This window comes from Orcinus orca, chromosome 4 (assembly GCF_937001465.1).
Source record: "Orcinus orca chromosome 4, mOrcOrc1.1, whole genome shotgun sequence".
NCBI lineage: Eukaryota > Metazoa > Chordata > Mammalia > Artiodactyla > Delphinidae > Orcinus > Orcinus orca.
The window spans coordinates 6302468-6321240 of NC_064562.1; the positions used below are offsets into that span (position 1 = coordinate 6302468).

Here is an 18773-nt window from a genome sequence, read left to right on the forward strand (position 1 = left end):
TCCATAATTCAATATGTGGCAACACTGGCTACTGGTAGGCTCAAAATAGGAGTTGAAAGTAAAGGATCTAACCAGGGCATTAATATCTATTTTGCTCATTTCTTGTCGCCATGCGAACCTTAAAATGAGTATCAAGGCAGGGTTGCATTCTGAGGTCCACCAATATCTTACCTTATTTTGGGTGTCTGGTGCATGCCTGTACTTGTGTGGGAACACAAAGGTAACATGGGTATCTTTAGTATTACATATTTTGGTGTACACATATTTATGTGGAGATATACATAGCCATAGCAATATAAAATTAATTATTATTTCTTATTATCCTGCACAGAAGTACAGTCCCTAGTATGTATGGGCAATATGCATTTTGTCATATATTCTTCTATTTTCTGAAAGCTGACCAAAATTTTACACAAAATAAATATTTCTGTTAAAGGTAAGTACATGTAAATAAATAAAGGTACATGAAAAAAATAAGATGAAGAATAAATGGGCACCAACATTTATAAAGCATCTAATATACCTCAGCTTCCCATCAGATTATTTATAGGCTATTTTCTTTCATTACGTTAAAGTAACCATTGCCTGCCAAAATGGGAGACATTCTAAATTAAGGAACAGGTGAAGTTTTTATGCTGTGTTCAGTTTTGATATTTCACCTCTAGTGCCTTTATTTTAATTACAAAAAGGTCATTACGAATACACAATATATTATCTTCCTCTTTAAGTATAAAACCTGCATAGAATAACAGACAATATCATAGTTTTAACACTGTCCTACCCACATGTCTCATATACGTGTAGATTTCATTGTATTTCCAAAATACAATTCTACTTAACAAAATTACTATATAAAACTGTAAAGGAATTTTAAAAATACTTGCCTGAAATCCAAGGAGCTTTTCACTAGGCTTAATGTGCCTCTGAAATTCACATTCTATGGGTTGTATCACTTTGATTCCATCTTCATAAAACACATAGAACATGTTCCCAATTCCCAGACCTTAGGAGTAAAAACACATTCAAAAGTTCAAAATAAAATTACCAGAAACATTTACAACCAAAACTCAGTGCCCCTCACATTGCTGGTGAGAGATCAGTTTGTGAAGTCCTATAATGCTACTAAAGCAGACCGTGTGAGACCTTTACCATACGCCCAAGCAGCTCTGCAATATTATGCACACATTCTACTTCATCTCTCTGATCCGCAAGTCAGTGATTTCTTTAACATAATTCAACAAATGTTTCACATATTTAAAAATAATTATAAATGGAGATAAACTCTTTGATACATAGATTATGTCTGCTACCATCCCTACTTAATTTAGGTGCTGATTAAGACATAAAAGTGCTTTTTGAAGAATCGTATTTATCCTATTTCTATTAGAGTTCCCTAAGGGAAATAAAATGGCATTCTTTGCAGGAACTTAGCTTATACAGAGACTTTTAGAAACAAAAAGACCAAGTTCCCCAGATTTTGGAGAATATGTATTTTCCTAAAATAATGTTTGTAAATATAATCCTACTAGAGGTCTTACATATCAGTTTTCATATTGACAAAGTTTGGGGTCTATTTCTCCAGTTTAAAATTTGAATTAATTTAAGGTCTTGCAAAAATCTCATTTAAATCATACTTTTAATTACTTTTCACAGGGCGGGTTTGGGTGTGTGACATCTCAGAAATTCATCTCACTTATATTATACACCCACACCTCATGGGTACGGGATGCTACAGCTTAGACATCTGGAATGCCGTGGAGTTAACGGTGGTCTGCACCTGGGGACTTGTCATGTATGATTGCACACCTGTTCTCTTTGTTTCCTCTGCTTCTGCTTTGTCCCAACATGTCCAGACTAAGAGCATGTAGTTCTCCCTTACCTGATCCTCAACTGAGTACCTCATCCAGGTGTACTGCTTTGCACAATCATATTTATTCAGTATAACTATACCGCACATAATTCAGTGAGAACCAACAGATAAACAATTATACTGAAATCTTGATAGTTTGAAGAGCAAATCATTGTTCTTTAAAATGCTTAACTTTTAAAAACATCTACTTTTAATTTTTACTTCACTTGAGGACACCTGCAAGGCCCATGAAGTCAAGCCTGAGGATTACAATAAAAGTTTATTGATTTGTAAAAAAAAAATTTGTTTATTCAACTTAAGCCACATTTATTTTTGTTAAATATGTTCCTAGTTAATTTTAAAAGTCACCATCTATTCTTATTCTTATTCTTATCACTTTATTGGTGTTTATACAGAGTGAAATTATTTCTAATAATGCATATATATTTTAAATGATCCAGATTATTCTGACACATCTTATTATTGGTTTTTTGTTTTTTTCCCCCTTGGACTTATTATTGTTTTATAAATATTTTACAGTCCTCATGTTTTAATACATGCAATCTTTATCAGTTAATTGTGCATTTTAATTCCAGAGTGCACAATGTTACAATGAGATATTCCAGAACAGTAGCAGAAGTAGCAAGAACTAAATTCAAGTTATGTCTTCACAAAATAAAATTTAAGAGTTGTCAGCTACAATTTATAATTATAGCTTTGAATACAGAGGGATCAATTCCATACCAAAAGGATAAAACTTACAAAAACTGCTTAGGCAAAATATCGATTTGTATTAGCAAGCTTCTGTGTAAACACTGTCAGAAGGTTGATGTGCGCTATGTATCAGTGACTAGCAAATTAACAATACTGGTAGTTGAAACTTGGATCTGATTTCCAGTTGTGTCAGTTACATACAAAGCTCATAATATTTTTTAATGAACATCACTATATTCTCCTTCAGGTACTGCACAATTCTGCTCCACAGTCAGGAGTCTGAATGTGTCTGAACTTGACGACTACTCTAAGTCCAGAGAGTTTGCAAAGTTTCTTGAAGTATTCCCTGCCCTTATTCCTATGGATATTTTTATTGTGTTATTTTACTATATTCTGTGCACAGTACAGTCAGTGGGATTCCACAGATGAAAGTTCTTGAGCTGTATCTTCCTCTAAAACTCGCTTAATCCATCCAAATCACTTTCAAAACTGAAAGTCCATTTTCTTGCTTTTTAAAGTATGAGTTACATACACATCAGCATTTTTACAGAGTATAAGCTACTTTCCCAGTTACAAGTTATTGAAAAATACAGATAAAGTTATGCAAGGTTTAGTTTGCTTTTGCATTTTATTGTTTTTGGTGGGAATATAACTCCCTAGTGTTTATGAAATAGCAATGCCAACAATGTACCATGTATAAATATATGTTAAAATAATAAGATAAACTGAACACCTATGTATCAATCACTCCGCTATGAAATAAAACTTTATCTTCAGAGCCATCTGTGTATTCCTCTCTTCCCTACCTACACGAGGGATATTTTGCATTTATTTTCTTGCTAGACATATTTTGTTCATCAATTACTACTTAGGTTTTAGCAGCAGAATTTATAATCTGAATATATGATGCAGATATATATCCTCTTAAATTTGCTGCTATAATATTATAATTTATTTTGAATATACTAGGCACAGAATGCTATGAATTACCTGATGCTTGAGATGTGGTAATTGAAAACACATGCTGATTTTCACTTTGGGGAATTTGTTAGCTTAACCTGTATAGGAAGCAATAACATATCTGTGTATGTTCATTATAACTATTAAGTTTCCATGCCCTAACCTTTTTTTATTTTGGTGTGGGAGAATATAACAAAGAGAGATAAACTTAATTTTCTGAATTCAGACAGCTCAGAGGTAAATCACGACTATAGAAGTCACTGTTGTATCGTGGGAAGGTTATTTCCCATGTAATATCTGTGCTGTACTTTCTCCATCTCAAATTGCGAGAAATAATTAGATTTATGCAGCTGTTGTAAGAAGTAACTGAGATGGACAAAGGAAAACATGTAGCAGAGTGACCTGAACTCTTACTATGAGTTCAAGAAATGGTAACTGTCCCTCTTTTTTATGACTGACATTATGTCTTCTTTGAAACATCAGTGGGGAAAAAATGGTGAAATGGCATCTAACTAAAATGTGATTACTGTCCTCCTGTTTTCCTCAAATCTACTCTGTGAGATATACTACTAGTACATTTCAGTTTTCTATGAGATTGAATTCTACGAATGCGTGAGTCTGCTAAAAGAGCAACCTGATTTTCTAGTAGAGCCGTTCTCAAAGTTGATCCTTTCAGAGGGTCTGCAAAGTCAAAACTATGTTCATAATAATGCTAAGATGTCATTTGCATTTTTCTCTCTCATTCTCACAAATTAGATGCTTCCAAATGTGGAGTGTAGTTCTCAACAGGCTACTTGACATATGATGTTATAAGTGATATCACAACAGTTCAATGCAGGAGCAAATATAGGAATCCAGCATCTTTTATTCAGCCAGATATTTTAAAAATTTGCAAAATGTGCAACAGTGAGTCTCCTCATTTAATATAACTTTACAAATAATGTGGTATTTATGCCTACATGTAATGGATTATTTAAACCAAATAAATACATATTTTAATTTTCTCTGTTTTAATTTCTTATATGGTAAATACAAGTGGATAGAAATAACCCACATAAACAAAAGCTCTTGGAGTTGTCAATAATTTTGAGTCCCCAAAAGTCTGACAACCACGTAGGTCTCAATTGCCATTCTCTCCTCACTGATGCTTTCTATTGCAGTTTATTACAAAAGCTCCTGACTTCAGTAAAAGCTTTACCACTCTAGTCACGGTCAAGATTAGGAATGTGTGCTGTTTTGTCTTTTTTCATCCCCTGTGAAGACAGACACAGGTACTTTGTCTTTTCCAGGTCGACTGTTAATCTAACAAAGTATAGTAGCACAAAAAAGTGACCCATAATTTGTTTTTTCTTTGTGAGCTCTTCTTCTCCTTTGTTTTTCTTTCTATACAGAGAGGACATGGCAAGAATTACTTGCAGTCTCATGAGAGAGAAGTATTTCCCAGAGGGTTTTTCAACCAATACTGCACCTTTAAATACATGAGATGGACTGAGAAAAAAATGTACGTAATTCACATTCCTGTCTCAATCCTTTGAGGATTTCTACTCAAGAACAATAGTGTATCATGATAATATAGTTACATTATGTATTATAAATTACATATATATTCCATCGTTTATATCAAGAATAACATTTGGTTAATGTGTGATTATTGGATGAATATTTAAGTCAATAACAAAAATATTTTGTCCTGATGTCTGCCTTCCTCTAACTTAAACCGCCATTACTTTAGCATTAAAATTATGATCAATGGCAAATTATAATCCTACAAAACACTGATTTGGTAACCAATCTAAGATAATTCAATGTTTGGTGTTAAAGACCTTTATTAGTTGATATTATATCATTCTTTTCCCTTTCAAGTGATCCTAAACTTACTCATATTTTTAATATAGAAGAAATATTTTTTTTTTTTAGCTAAAGAAAAATATAGGCAAAAATAGATGGTCTATATTGCATCTCTCACCTTGAATAACTCAGCAGGGAGGGATTTTTGTTTCATGAATGTTCCCATTTTTGTACCTCTGTCTTTGGAGTTAAAATCCTTTTCACACACATAGCAATACCAAACCATCACACCTCCATGAGATTTCTATGTTATGTTCAACTAAAATTAGACGGACTTCCTCTGTCATTCCTCTAGCAGATATTCTGGGAGTGATTGTGTTAAGCTCTTTATTAGCCACTATTAATCCAGGAAAGTGGGTACTGTATAAACATTATATATTGGTCAGAGTGATATTATCTAAAACCAGTCCTTTTAAGTCAGAATCCAATTTCCTGAACTTCCAAAGATATGCTGAAAAACTTGAATGCAAATTTACGTGATTCATTTCACATTTAATGATTAACATAGCAAAGGTTATAACATAATAGAGTATTTGTTTGCTATGTAGTTTATATTAGGTGAAATCATATGTATAATTATATATGTACACATGTATATGTGTGTATACATATATGCATACGTGTGTGTATACACATATATCTGAAAATGGTTATCTCTTGTCAGATTCATTTTTGATTTGAAAACAGGCTTATGAGATAATTTGAAGCGCTAAAATGTTGACATTTGTTTTCATCAGAGAAGGCAGGGAACTTGCAAATGAAAATATTGACAGCTTTCATCACTTCGGCGATGGCATCGCAGCCAGCCATTAGAAGGCGTGGTCTCTGCCTCACCCAATTATATGACTCACTAAGTCTCATGAATTTAGAAGCCTTACCCTCTGAAAACTCTTTTACATTTTAACTATTTCACCAATATTATTGTGAGACAGTAATCTGGTCCTGAGAACCTCAGCAATTCTTTTTCTCTAAAAATAATTATACAGGAGGCTCAAGTAGCTCATTAAGCAGGCACGCATGCTCCTATATTTCCAACGCTCCCCTGCAGCATACAATGGTCTGGACAACAAAATGTGAAAAACCTCAGGCGAAAGGAGTTAAGAGCTGACCTGCTTCCTATTATTCCTTTTCCCCCACTTTGGTGATATTATAGTTCACAAAGCTAATCAGATGATGTAACATGTAAACTTTTTTGCAAGATTTCACTGTAATGTCTACTTGTACCTGGTGTTGGTTGGTGTTAATTAGCCCAACTAATATAGAAATTTATTTGAACCATTTCTATACCATATTTATGTGTGAATAGATTCATAAATATTTATAAAGAATAGAAGAGACCATTTTTATAAATATGGAAAATATCAATATACATATTTTTGCTTTCAAATCATTAGATGTCACATCAAGCCAGTAGCTTCAGTTAAATATTGATTCTATAGATATTCATCAAAATAATTTCATGTTATAATAAATTTAGAAAATTCTGTGTCATGTAATGAACCACCCGACATCTCTCCTGAAAGTAGTATATTTAGAAGTTCAGGTTAATCCTGCAGTGAATAAAATGTTTTAAGTTCCTTTAATTCATTAGACCTTATAACATATACCCAAACTGTTGTCTACTAAATAAATACTAGGAAATACTTTATTAGATTATATTTGATAACATCATAAAAAATATTGTAGAAGAGACCCAATCCTACTGAATCTTTTAATGTGTATTTTGAAATCATATAGGTAGTAAAATTAGTTGACAATAAGAATGATTTAGCCTTTAATTTACTAGATTGAAAACATCTTTAGAGTAGATACTAGTTCTTATCTTTATATTTCCACTGCTTTCAAAGTGTTCTACATACAGTAGGCTCTTTAAAATATTTGTCAGTAAATGAGTGAGATACTTCTCTTTGAAAACATTGTATTTTTACACTCCTGCTAACTTGAATCACGGCTAGAAAAGAACTGAAAGGTGAACTCAGAAACAGAGGACACTATTTCATGCTTAAATATCCATGTGATTAATAATATAATATACACGAAATTCAGTAAAGTTGATTTAGCTCACAAAGTCCTGGATAAGCCAGATTCTGATGTATACATTTAAAAATAATTTTTCAGTTAAACAAAATTTTATAGATCTTACACTTGCATGTAAGTCATATGACATTATGAGAGGTATTATCATTTTAAACTCTCTTTCCATTACTATTCATCTAAAAATGCTTGAAGTTCTTAAATGGGTTCTCCCTGAGATAAATTTCTCTTGGCCTTGGTAAGAACACAAGCATACAAATAGAAAGCACTGCTAGAGTGGAAATAAAAATGGACCACAGAAAAATGTTGTTCATATTAGTTATTATCCTATCTTTTAAAAACAGAGGTAGAAAATGGCTTTGGAAACTTTATTATTTTAATTATTTTTTATGAAATAATTGTACACACAGTTGGGGTTCAGTGATTCCTCAAGCTGGTCTATTATCTCTGGCCACCATTATTATTACATGCAATCGTTTCTAATTGTAATGCCTTGCCGATAACTGTGGCATTATAAAAAGTAATTTACAGATTCCTATGAATCTAAGTATATTATTATCTCAAATGTATTATTTTAAATATTTTTATTTCAAAAAACAAAATGCTCTGATAACTCTACATGAAATAAAATATTTAAAAACTTTCCCCCAAAACATTTCTTGTATAAGTTTTAAAATTACCTGCAAAATGTACTAAATAGCTATGATTTCTCAAGCACATATTCTGTGTCAAACAAAGTCATGAAGAGTAAGCACATCACTGATTGATGGAGAATAATTATTGAGAACACACATCTTCAAAGACTAACAGAAGAAAAATTTAAATAAATAAAAATGATTTCATATAATGAATCTCAGTGTGATTTTAATTAATCTGCAGGTCTATACTTTTAAGGGTAGTCTGAAGAATATTGTATTATTATTACATATCAATGAGTATTATAAACTAATAATGTTAATGACTGTTATCAAGGTCAAATTATAAGGAAGAGTTGTTTCACATATTTTAAGGAGATATACGTATCACAGATTTGCAAGGTGAGTCCCAAACTGTATTTCAAGCATTGTTTTAGAAAAGTCTGGCTCAGAGAGGTAAAATGACTCATTCAAATTTTCCCAGCAATTAGCCGGCAAAACTAGATCTGTGGTACCCAGAGAAATATGTTTAATCTCAAGAAGGAAGAGAGTATAAAGAAATGCCTAACCCATATGTTAATCATGTCGTATCTGTTTCAGTAATGATCGCATTTGTACGTTCAAATGTGAAATACCCAAGAGGAATAAAATGAGAAGGTACAGTTACACTAGAACCTCTTAAGTAAACTGGAGTTTAAAGGAGCCTTTACAAAAGATTTGAGGAGCAAGAAATACCAAGGACAAAAAAAAAATAAAGTGTTATGCTCATCTTTTACTAATTTTAATGGATCTAAGTATTCTAAGATACTTGGACAGTATCTAGCACATTATAAGGGCTCAATCAATGTGTTCTGGTTACTGATATTGTTATTATTCTGCTTCAATAATTTTAGGAAGCTATAACTGGGGAAGAGAAAGTTTTTCTAGGATGGATCCTGAAGGCAGTTATTTTGGCCATTGCTTACCAGGAGTGTAATGATGACTTATCGATCATTTTCTCCTAAGAATTTAACTACAGCAAACACATTCCTCTTGGCCTTTGTGACTAATTAAGAAAAACAAAGACAATAGTAAATGACTGTGGATGGCATTTATTGAGTGCAGACTATATTTAAGGAGTTGATAAAACAACCCTATTGAGAATTAACAACTACCCTTATTTTTGAGATGAGGAATTTGTGACATAGAAAAGCCCTAGGTTACATAATGGTGCAGACTGGATTTGAATCCATGTCCTTCAAGTTTATAAACTATTTTCTAAAATAATTTATTATAGTCCCTTCATAAGGCAATAGTTTTTATAATTCTTCTTTTTCTAATCTAAATCATGGTTTATTACATAAATTATGTTTAAGCTTGCTTTCATTTATTTGACTAATTTTAATTTTATACTCTTAAAAGCATTTCCATATATTGTAATATAACTTCCTGATTATATACCAAAAATAAATCAAGCTGATGAGGAGTTATAACTATGTTTAATGGTAGCAGTGTACAGAAGAATACTGATTTATGATCAAATAAAAATACTGAGTCAAAATAAAAATGAATAAGGCAATTACTAGAACTGATAGTCAATACATCTAAAAGTTAAGCAAAATAATCACAATAATATAAAAAATAATGGAATTTACTACCTTCTTCTCTCCATAATATGTTAGCTACTGCAGCATGTTTAAAAGAAAAAGGAGAAAAAGAAAAATGAGTAAAGAGTGATTCAATTACATAGTAATATAAATAACTATTAAAGAGGTCACAATCTCTAAGGCAGAACATGCACATAAAAATAGTGAGGATGAACTCAACAATCTATATTAATAAAACAGTAAAATGCTGGGAGTATAATAATGTTCTATTCATGTCTTGAAATAGCCAATTCTTCTTCGGAATAAAGATTTTTGTTGATAGACAAAAAAAATTTTATGTATCACTGAAAATAATGGTATATTTAAGTTAATTTTAATAAAATATATCTTTAGAACACACATTAGTAAAGACTATTTGACAGCTTAGTTAAAAGTTACTAATTGAAACAGTTATAATTTTAGAATTCTCATTAATTATAAGTAATGCTTCAACATAATATGTAATATTCCTGAGCAAGATGAGTTCTTGTAAATACAGGATTTTGAACGCAGAAATAGCCTATTTTTAAGTAGTATATGCTTTCACTTTTTAAGCCAGCATAATAAAATATATCTAAATATATCTTGTTTATTTCAATGCACAATAATGCTTCATATTAAATTATTCCTGGACAATAGGTTTATTAAATACTGTATAGGGACTAAATCAACATAGAGTTAAAATATTAAGACAGAAATAAAGAAAAATACCAATTAAAAATATTCTCAACAAAATGCCTGATTCCTTTACTAATCCAAATTTATCTAATTCTATATAATTTCTCTTTTTTTGAAGTATAGTTGATTTACAATTCTATTAGTTTCAGGTGTACTTATATACTTTCAAAGCAGAATAATACTGGCAAAAAGAAAATGTAACTAAAGGAACAGCTCATCCACATCTAATTACTTCCTGCATATGTTAACCATATTAAACATAATCACTTTTTAAAAACTAAACCCTGATCGTCAGTGTAGCAGAGCCAAGACTGGAATCTAGCACTCCTAGCTGGAGGGTGGAGGTCCAAGTCATGCAGTTTTCAGCACCTACCATAGTATAAAAAAATCCTTTTTTGGTAGAGTAAGCGTTTTTTTGAGATTCTTGGCATTTTTAATTCTTTAGCAATACTTATTCAAATGTGCATTCATGGTACTTGCATCCCTTGAGCACATTTTGTGCTGCTGCCCTTGTTGCCTATGGTGTGCTTGCAATGAATATGTAAAAGGACAGATCCTAGTCACAAGGAGAGAACACGGACCTGAGAAAGGAGAGAACCATGCTAAAAATGATTATAAGCATATGTAATAAGTGCAATTAGAGAAACAAATATCAGGTTCGGTGGCAAGCGACAGGACGGGATAGTCACCTTCAAGGGGCAGAAGCTGGGCAGTGGAGGGACCACTTCATTGGGCTGCTGATGCGCAAGCAAGATGATGCCACCCAAGCTTACGAGGGGATGCCGGGCGCAGGAGGCATGAGATGTTCAAGGTATATCAATGGGACACGTTACAACGTGTTCAGTGAAATTTAAGTAATTGGCTATATTTGGAGGGCAAAACTGATAGAAGATACAGCTGGAGAATTTGACCCTGACAAGGTCAAGAAAGTCTTTTATATTACATGGTACACAGGAGATTAAATTTTCTTCTATAGGCTCATGAAAGATGGAGCCATGATTAGACTAATTTTATTTTTCCGGCTTATAAACAAAGGTAAGTAGACCTATGTTTACTCATATCTCCACCGATGGAATATGGTGTGCCAATTGTGTGCCAGGCATTGTATTCAGCGCTACCATACACAGAATAAAACAGACCCAGGCTCTGTGCTAATCGAGTTTATACACTAGTTGAGGGGGAAAAAAAAAAAAACTGGATTCAAATCATGTAATTTCAAAATTACAAATTTAATATGTTATGAAAGAAAGGAACACAGTAATGTGAATGCTTTTAATGAGTGGATTAGGCATGATCAGTGAAACTGGGGGAAACGTCCTTAATGGTGATGGTGAAGGTGAAGTCTGAAACATGAAGAAGAGGAACCCAGGCAGGGTTGTAGGAATCGGACTCCCAGACATAGGAAAAGCATGTACAAACCCTAGCGGGTATGTCAAAGCACTGCTATTTTATTATTATTCTTATTATTTCGTCCTGCCACTTGTGGGATCTTAGTTCCCTGACCAGGGATTGGACCCGGCCCCTCAGCATTGAGAGCACAGAGTCCTAACCACCGGGCCGCCAGGGAATTTGCAAACACTGCTATTTTAAAGGACTAATGACAGATATTTTTAAGAGATGCAATCATTTATGAGAAAGTACCAAAAATACATGGTTTGTAATATTAATACCAGATAAAGTAAAATTCAAAGCACTATATAATGAATTTAAAATTATATAAACTAAAAACATAGTATTAAAATATGAAGCAAAATTATTAGGACTAGATACAAAATTTATAAACCAACCATCATATTCTGCTTCTTTCACTCATCACCTTCGGTATTTGAAAAATGAAGGGAAAACCCACAAAGTTCAATAATACAGTTATGATGACTAAATTAGTGTTTTCATAATGAATGTTCTGTAACAAAAACAGGAAGTGTTTTCAAGTTTTCTTGAAAGATAATCAAGAGTAGTCACAAAGTAACTGGAAAATAGAAAGTCTTTCTGTATTCTGTAAGTATATTCCAATAATCATAAATTGTTAAGACATTTTCTGACAATAAAGCAAATATGAAAATGTATTACAAGTATTTAAACCCACTAAATCCTTCAACAAATTAAATATTTAAAAAATAAAATAATAATTCATATAAAACAACAAAAATGTAAAAATAAAATTCAATATGTGGACCCAAAAACTTTTGGCCAAAAGATAATGCATAGGCTTAATTAATTCATCGCTGAACAAAATATATGAGGGAGAGAGAGAGAGAGAGAGAGAGGAAAAAAGTAGAAAGAGGAGGAGATGGGGAGTCAGGAAAGAGGGAAGAAAGAAGAAATGTTTGTAGCTATGATAATTTTAAATTAATGTAGAATCTTTTGGTAATAAATTTGATAATCTATATCATAAAAATTCCAAGGAACTATAAACATCCAAACTGAATGTAAAGAAGAAATTTGAATAAAAATAACCATGGTGCTAATTAAACCACTTTCAAAAACAGTTTCCTCCCAAGATGCTCTTAGAGTCTAAGGCTTATATAAAAAGTATTTACTTTCAAGAATTATACAATTCCAGTTGTATTCAGTGTTGTTAGAATATAGATCAAGATGGAAACGTTCCCATTCAGTTTGTAAAGTCAGCAAAAGGGATGCCAATAAGTGATAATAATAGCAAAGCAAAGAGAATTACAGGATACTTTCACTAATGACAAATAAAATGCAAGTGAAATTCACCAGGATATTAAAAGTTTGATCATAGACAGGAATCCTCTTGGAATGAAAAAAGGATTTGGTAGAAATTTAGTTAAGAAATCAATTCATCTGATATAATATATTAGAATATCAAATGAGAATGACAAATATAATTTAAATTTAAAAACATAATCTGATGAAATGTATCACATATTACTAAGTGTAATATACTCTTAGTAACCTGGCAAACTAAGAGTAGAGGCATATTTTATATTAATATAAATGTGTTTGTTAAATTAACTAGAAATTTATTTTGACAAACCGAACACTTTATTAAGCCCAGAAACAAATATAAATTATATAAGCACTGTAAACTTGTAAATAAAATAATCAAAATTTGAAGCTAAAATGAGTCACAAAGGTTAAATTAAAGTGACACATAAAAATCACAAGAGAATTCAGTTAGGCGACAAGACATAAGATAAATACCCCAAATTCTATATTCTTATGTAAGAATTAGAAGATACAATAGAAGATTTCATTTACAATAGCCTCAAAGTATATCAATGATTTACTAAAATATAAAAAATACAGGAAATCAAGTGTAACATTCACTAAAAATACACTAGATGGGACACTATATTATCCCTAGATCAAGAGAATAAATCTTATAAAGATAAAATTCATTCTGAAAATACTTAATTTAAAAATGTCATGTGTTGTTATTGTCTGTTTAGAATATGTTTTATATATTTATTGTACAAAGTCAGAATGTGCATTACATTAAAAAAATACTTTGAATTCAATTACACAGGTAAAATAACCAAGTCTATTTTCCTTATATGGTTCTTCATTATTTTTTTAAATTTTTACATAAATGTGTACATGAAAGGGGGAGCTTCTGACACAATATATAAATATGTGACAGATAAAAATTCATTTATCATAACCTGGCTAGTCTAATCTTAATCACTGTGCACTATTCCATCATATGGATTTCTACTTTTTAAAAATACAATTGTTCATTGTTTGTCAACTTAAACCTAGTACCTAAATCAAAGACTAGTATAAGTGATAGGGACTCAATAAATATTTTTGGTTGATCAGTCATATAGATGTATGCATGTATACGTACATGTACATGTGTGTGTGCACTGCAATGACCCTCTTTCTAGCTACTTTTTTCCATTAGCATACAGCGCTACAAGACGTCTGGCTATGTTTAAAGCCATTGACACCTGTTGCCAGGTGGATTTCCAAAAGGTTGCTGTCAGCACCATCAGCTGTCCAGGAAAGTATTCATCCCACCACACTCAAGGTGGACTATTAATGTGTATGTGTGTATGAGCATGCATGTGTGTGCAGGCTTACCAAGTGTGAATAAATATTATCTCTTACATATATTAGTTTGCTTTTAAATTATATTGACTCTGCTTGCACATATATAAATAAAACTTTCCTCTATTTATATACTTAATCGCTTATCTATTGGGATGTAACTTTGATAATTTTTACACTTTTAATAGCTGCTTATAGATTAGAATAACTCTATTTTGTCACATTAATTTATTCTTCATAAAATATAAACAGCAACCTATAATAAATGCAGGCTTGATGATGCCACTCATTTGCTTAAAAACATAATGCATGTATCTGTGTTTGTGTGTGTGTGTGTGTGTGTGTGTGTGTATGTGTAAGCTCAAAATCTTTAGCATAGCACATATGGTCTTCCATGATATGCCTGTGTCATCCTAAAGTCACATTCCAAACATCAAGTTATTTTGAATCTCTTCATTGTTACACATGTATTACATTTCCATGAATAGCCTCACCAAAATTCTTCACCTAACTTGACCATAATTGTCCTTTAAGATCCAACTTAGCTTTTATCTATAGTCAGCCTGTCTAGAACCAGGAGTTGGGTTAAATGACTCTTTTTCTCTACATATGAGATCCTATGAAACATCTGTGGCCTTCCATAATGTACCATACCTACATTATCTGTCCTGAAATCTTTCATTTATAATTAGATAATGAAAACCTCAAAGTTATAGACCTCCAGTATTCAATACTTATCCACAACTTAACTGAAATGTAAATTTCTTTTTGAAGATAACATATATCTTATAATGAAAATGTCGTTCAATGGAACAGATGTGTACACATCCAGAACTTTTATTAATGCTCTTTTCATAAATTGCTTTATTTTGTAAATTAGGGACTTGCAATTATATTCAAATGATGGATGCCATATTAAGTATGCTGTCTCTATGAGAAAACACATGTGGAGGGTGAATATTACATAAGCAAAAGCAATTACATAGTTAACTACAGAGCAGCATCCTATAACACTGAACAGCTATGTTCCTTGGCTACTCATGTGTAAATTGCTTGGCCTTTCAACTAAATAAGTTTTTTGCTCATCCTTGTCTTTGTCTGAAAGTGTAAGGTTGGAACCAGTGCAAAACATTTTTTGATAAGCTACATTTATGTAAGTGTAACATTTTAGCTAGATGTCTTATTGACTGTTTCTCCATTTGAACTTAAAAAATTGACTTAACTTCAGAAGGCAAATGAAAAAGGGCAACGGCAAAAGAAAATATAGATAAAAATTTAATGTATCTGAAAAAATGTGTGGTTTGTGTCATGGTAGTTGAAATTTCTTTGAATGTACATATGGAGAAGGAAATGAGACATTAAAACATACTATTTTGGGGATGGAAACTATATAAGATATGCCAGATACACTGCCTGCCATATGCCAAATTCAAAGCCACTTTTAAGTGAAACTGTCACTCTTTTAGCACTGACTGAAGACGATTCTCCCAGGACTACAGATTCCCAACCTAGTGTCTAGAATTATCTGATTAGGCTATAGTGCCAAGCTTACATTAAAGCATACAACCTGAAACTAGAGACGACTCCATGGTTTTAAATTCTATGAAGTGATGACACAGGATAATAATATTCTTTTGGGGGTGTAATTTGAATCAAGAAATCATGTTAGAAAGCCAAGAGTACAGAGAACTGGAATTGTAAGAATGCATAGCAAAAGGCACCATGACATAGAATTAGGGCTGTGATAATTTGTGATCATGCAGATCAGGATTCAATTAGATGTGAACAGGAGGAAGACCTATGCAACACATGGGAGAAGCAAGTCTCAGCTGTTGTCTATGTAAAGTTGGTTTCTAGGTTCTGAATGCAGATACATCTCTGACTGCTTCACATTGCCTGTTCAACATTCACATCCATTTTTAAATAACCTATACTTAACCAAAGAGAGAGAGTCTACTCCTGGTGACAAAGTGAGTCAGACTGAAACCAAGACAATGTAAGAATTATTCCCATGTCAAGAGGTAGAACTGTCATTATACACAGGTGATGTGATAATATATATAGAAAAACCTAAAGACTCCACACAAAATACTAGAACTGATAAATGAATTCAACAAGGTAGCAGGATACAAGACTAACATACAGAAATCGGTTTCATTTCTTTACACTAACAATGAAATATCAGAAAGAGAATGTAAACAAACAATCCCTTTTACAATCCCATCAAAATAAAATAAAATAATTAGGAATGAACCTCACCAAGGAGGTGAAAGACTTATATGCTGAGAACTATAAAAACAGATAAAGGGAATTGAAGATGATTTAAAGAAATGGAAAGATATCCAGTGCTCTTAGCGGAAGAATTAATATTGTTAAAATGGCTACATTACCCAAAGCAATCTACAGATTTAATGCAATACCTATTTAAAAAAACCTATGACATATTTCACAGGACTAGAGCAAATACTCCTAAAATGTATATGGAACACTAAAAGACCCAGAATTGCCAAAGCAATCGTGAGCAAAAAGAACAAAACTGGAGGCATAACCCTCCTAGACTTCAGACAATACTACAAAGCTACAGTAATCAAAACAGCATGGTACTGGCACAAAAACATACAGATGAATGGAAGAGAATAAAGAGCCCAGAAGTAAACTTATACACCTATGGACGATTAATCTTCGACAAAGGAGGCAAAACTCTACAATGGAGAAAAGACAGTGTCTTCAGCAAGTGGTGATGGGAAAGGTGGACAGCCAAATGTAAATCACTGAGGTTAGAACACACCTTCACACCATACATGAAAATAAACTCAAAATGGCTTCGAGATAAATATAAGACAAGACATCATAAAACTCCTAACAGAAAATATAGGCAAATCATTCCCCAACATAAATCATAACAATGTTTTCTTAGGTCCATCCCGCAAAGCAATAGAAATAAAAGCAAAAATAAACAAATGGACCTAATCAAACTTATAAGCTTTGCACAGCAAAGGAAACCACAAAACAAAAAGACAACCTATGGACTGGGAGAAAATATTTGCAAATGATGCAACCATCAAGGGCTTAATGTGCAAACTATACAAACAGCTCCTACAACTCAATAACAAAAAAACAAACAAGCCAATCAAAAAATGGACAGAAGACCTAAATAGATATGTCTTCAAAGAAGACATATAGATGGCCAATAGGCACATTGAAAGATATTCATCAACACTAAGTATTAGAGAAATGCAAATCAAAGCAACAATGAGGTACCACCTCACACCAGTCAGAATAGCTATCTTTTAAAAATCTACAAATAATAAATGCTGGAGAGGGTCTGGAGAAAAAGGAACCCTCTTACACTGTTGGTGGGTTTGTAAATTGTTGAAGCCACTATGGAAAACAGTATGGAGGTTCCTCAAAAAACTAAAAATAGAGTTGCCATATGATACAGCCATCCCACTACTGTGCATATACCCAGACAAAACTATAATTTGAAAAGATACATGCATCCCTATGTTCATAACAGCACTATTTACAATAGCCAAGACATGGAAACAGTTATATATATATATAACTGAGTCACTTTGCTGTACAGAAGACATTCAACACAAGATTGTAAATCAACTATACTTCAATACTTTTTTTAAAAGAATTATTCCCATGTCAAAGAGTTAAGCTATTGCATGAAACAAATGAAAATGGTACCCATCTTTCCTTCCAATGCCAAACCAAGTAAGCATATTGTCTGCAGTGGTTATAACATGATGAGTAAGAAAGTATCTCAAACTCAGCGGCTTAAAACAACAAAAAGCATTTATGTCTTTATGGAGGTTTTTTGGCCAGAGGGGGTGCTCTGGCTTGGGCTTTCTCATGAGGCTTCTGTCATCTGCAGGCTTGACTTGGGCTGGAAGATCCACTTCCATGCAGGTTCACTTGAATGGCTGGGAATTTGGTGCCAGCTGTTGGCAGGAGGTTTCAGTTTACTTCTGGGACTCACCCCAAGGCTGCTTAAGTGTCCCCCTATGCTGGCAGTTGGCTTTCTCCATAATAAGTGATCCAAGAGAGCAAGGCAGAGCCATAATGCCCTTCATGAACTGTCTTCAAAAGCCATACACCTTCCCCTGTACCCTACTTTATTTATGATAGAGAGAGACCTGATCTGTTTCAATGTGGGAAGAGACTACAAGGGTGAGTGAAACAGAAGAGGAGGAACATTAGGACTATGCTGGACACCACTCAGTGTTAGTGTAACAGACTGCTTACTAAGCAAACATCAAGAAAACCTAACTTCCTCTTAGCCAGATTGCCAAGACCTAAGCTTCTCTTCATATAGAAATTCTAAGCCTACTACTGTCAGGAAGCGACTCGATTTTGAGAATTCTTCACACAAATGACTGGCTGTGGTTTTTACATGATAAACAA

At 32.7% G+C, this 18773-nt stretch overlaps 1 protein-coding gene across 4 annotated transcripts in view; it reads right to left on the reverse strand.

Annotated features, from left to right (window-relative positions):
- FSTL5 (follistatin like 5) overlaps window positions 1-18773 on the reverse strand; it is a 680376-nt gene that overhangs the window by 85044 nt on the left and 576559 nt on the right. For 2 of the 4 annotated variants that reach the window (XM_004266153.3, XM_012531687.3), the window contains exons 11-12: window positions 9678-9704; window positions 885-1003 (exon numbers count right to left, since the gene is read on the reverse strand). In XM_004266153.3, coding sequence (XP_004266201.1) covers window positions 885-1003; window positions 9678-9704 — 146 coding nt within the window. The remainder of the gene's footprint in view (window positions 1-884; window positions 1004-9677; window positions 9705-18773) is intronic. The other 2 variants (XM_004266154.3, XM_033421512.2) reach the window with 1 other exon arrangement.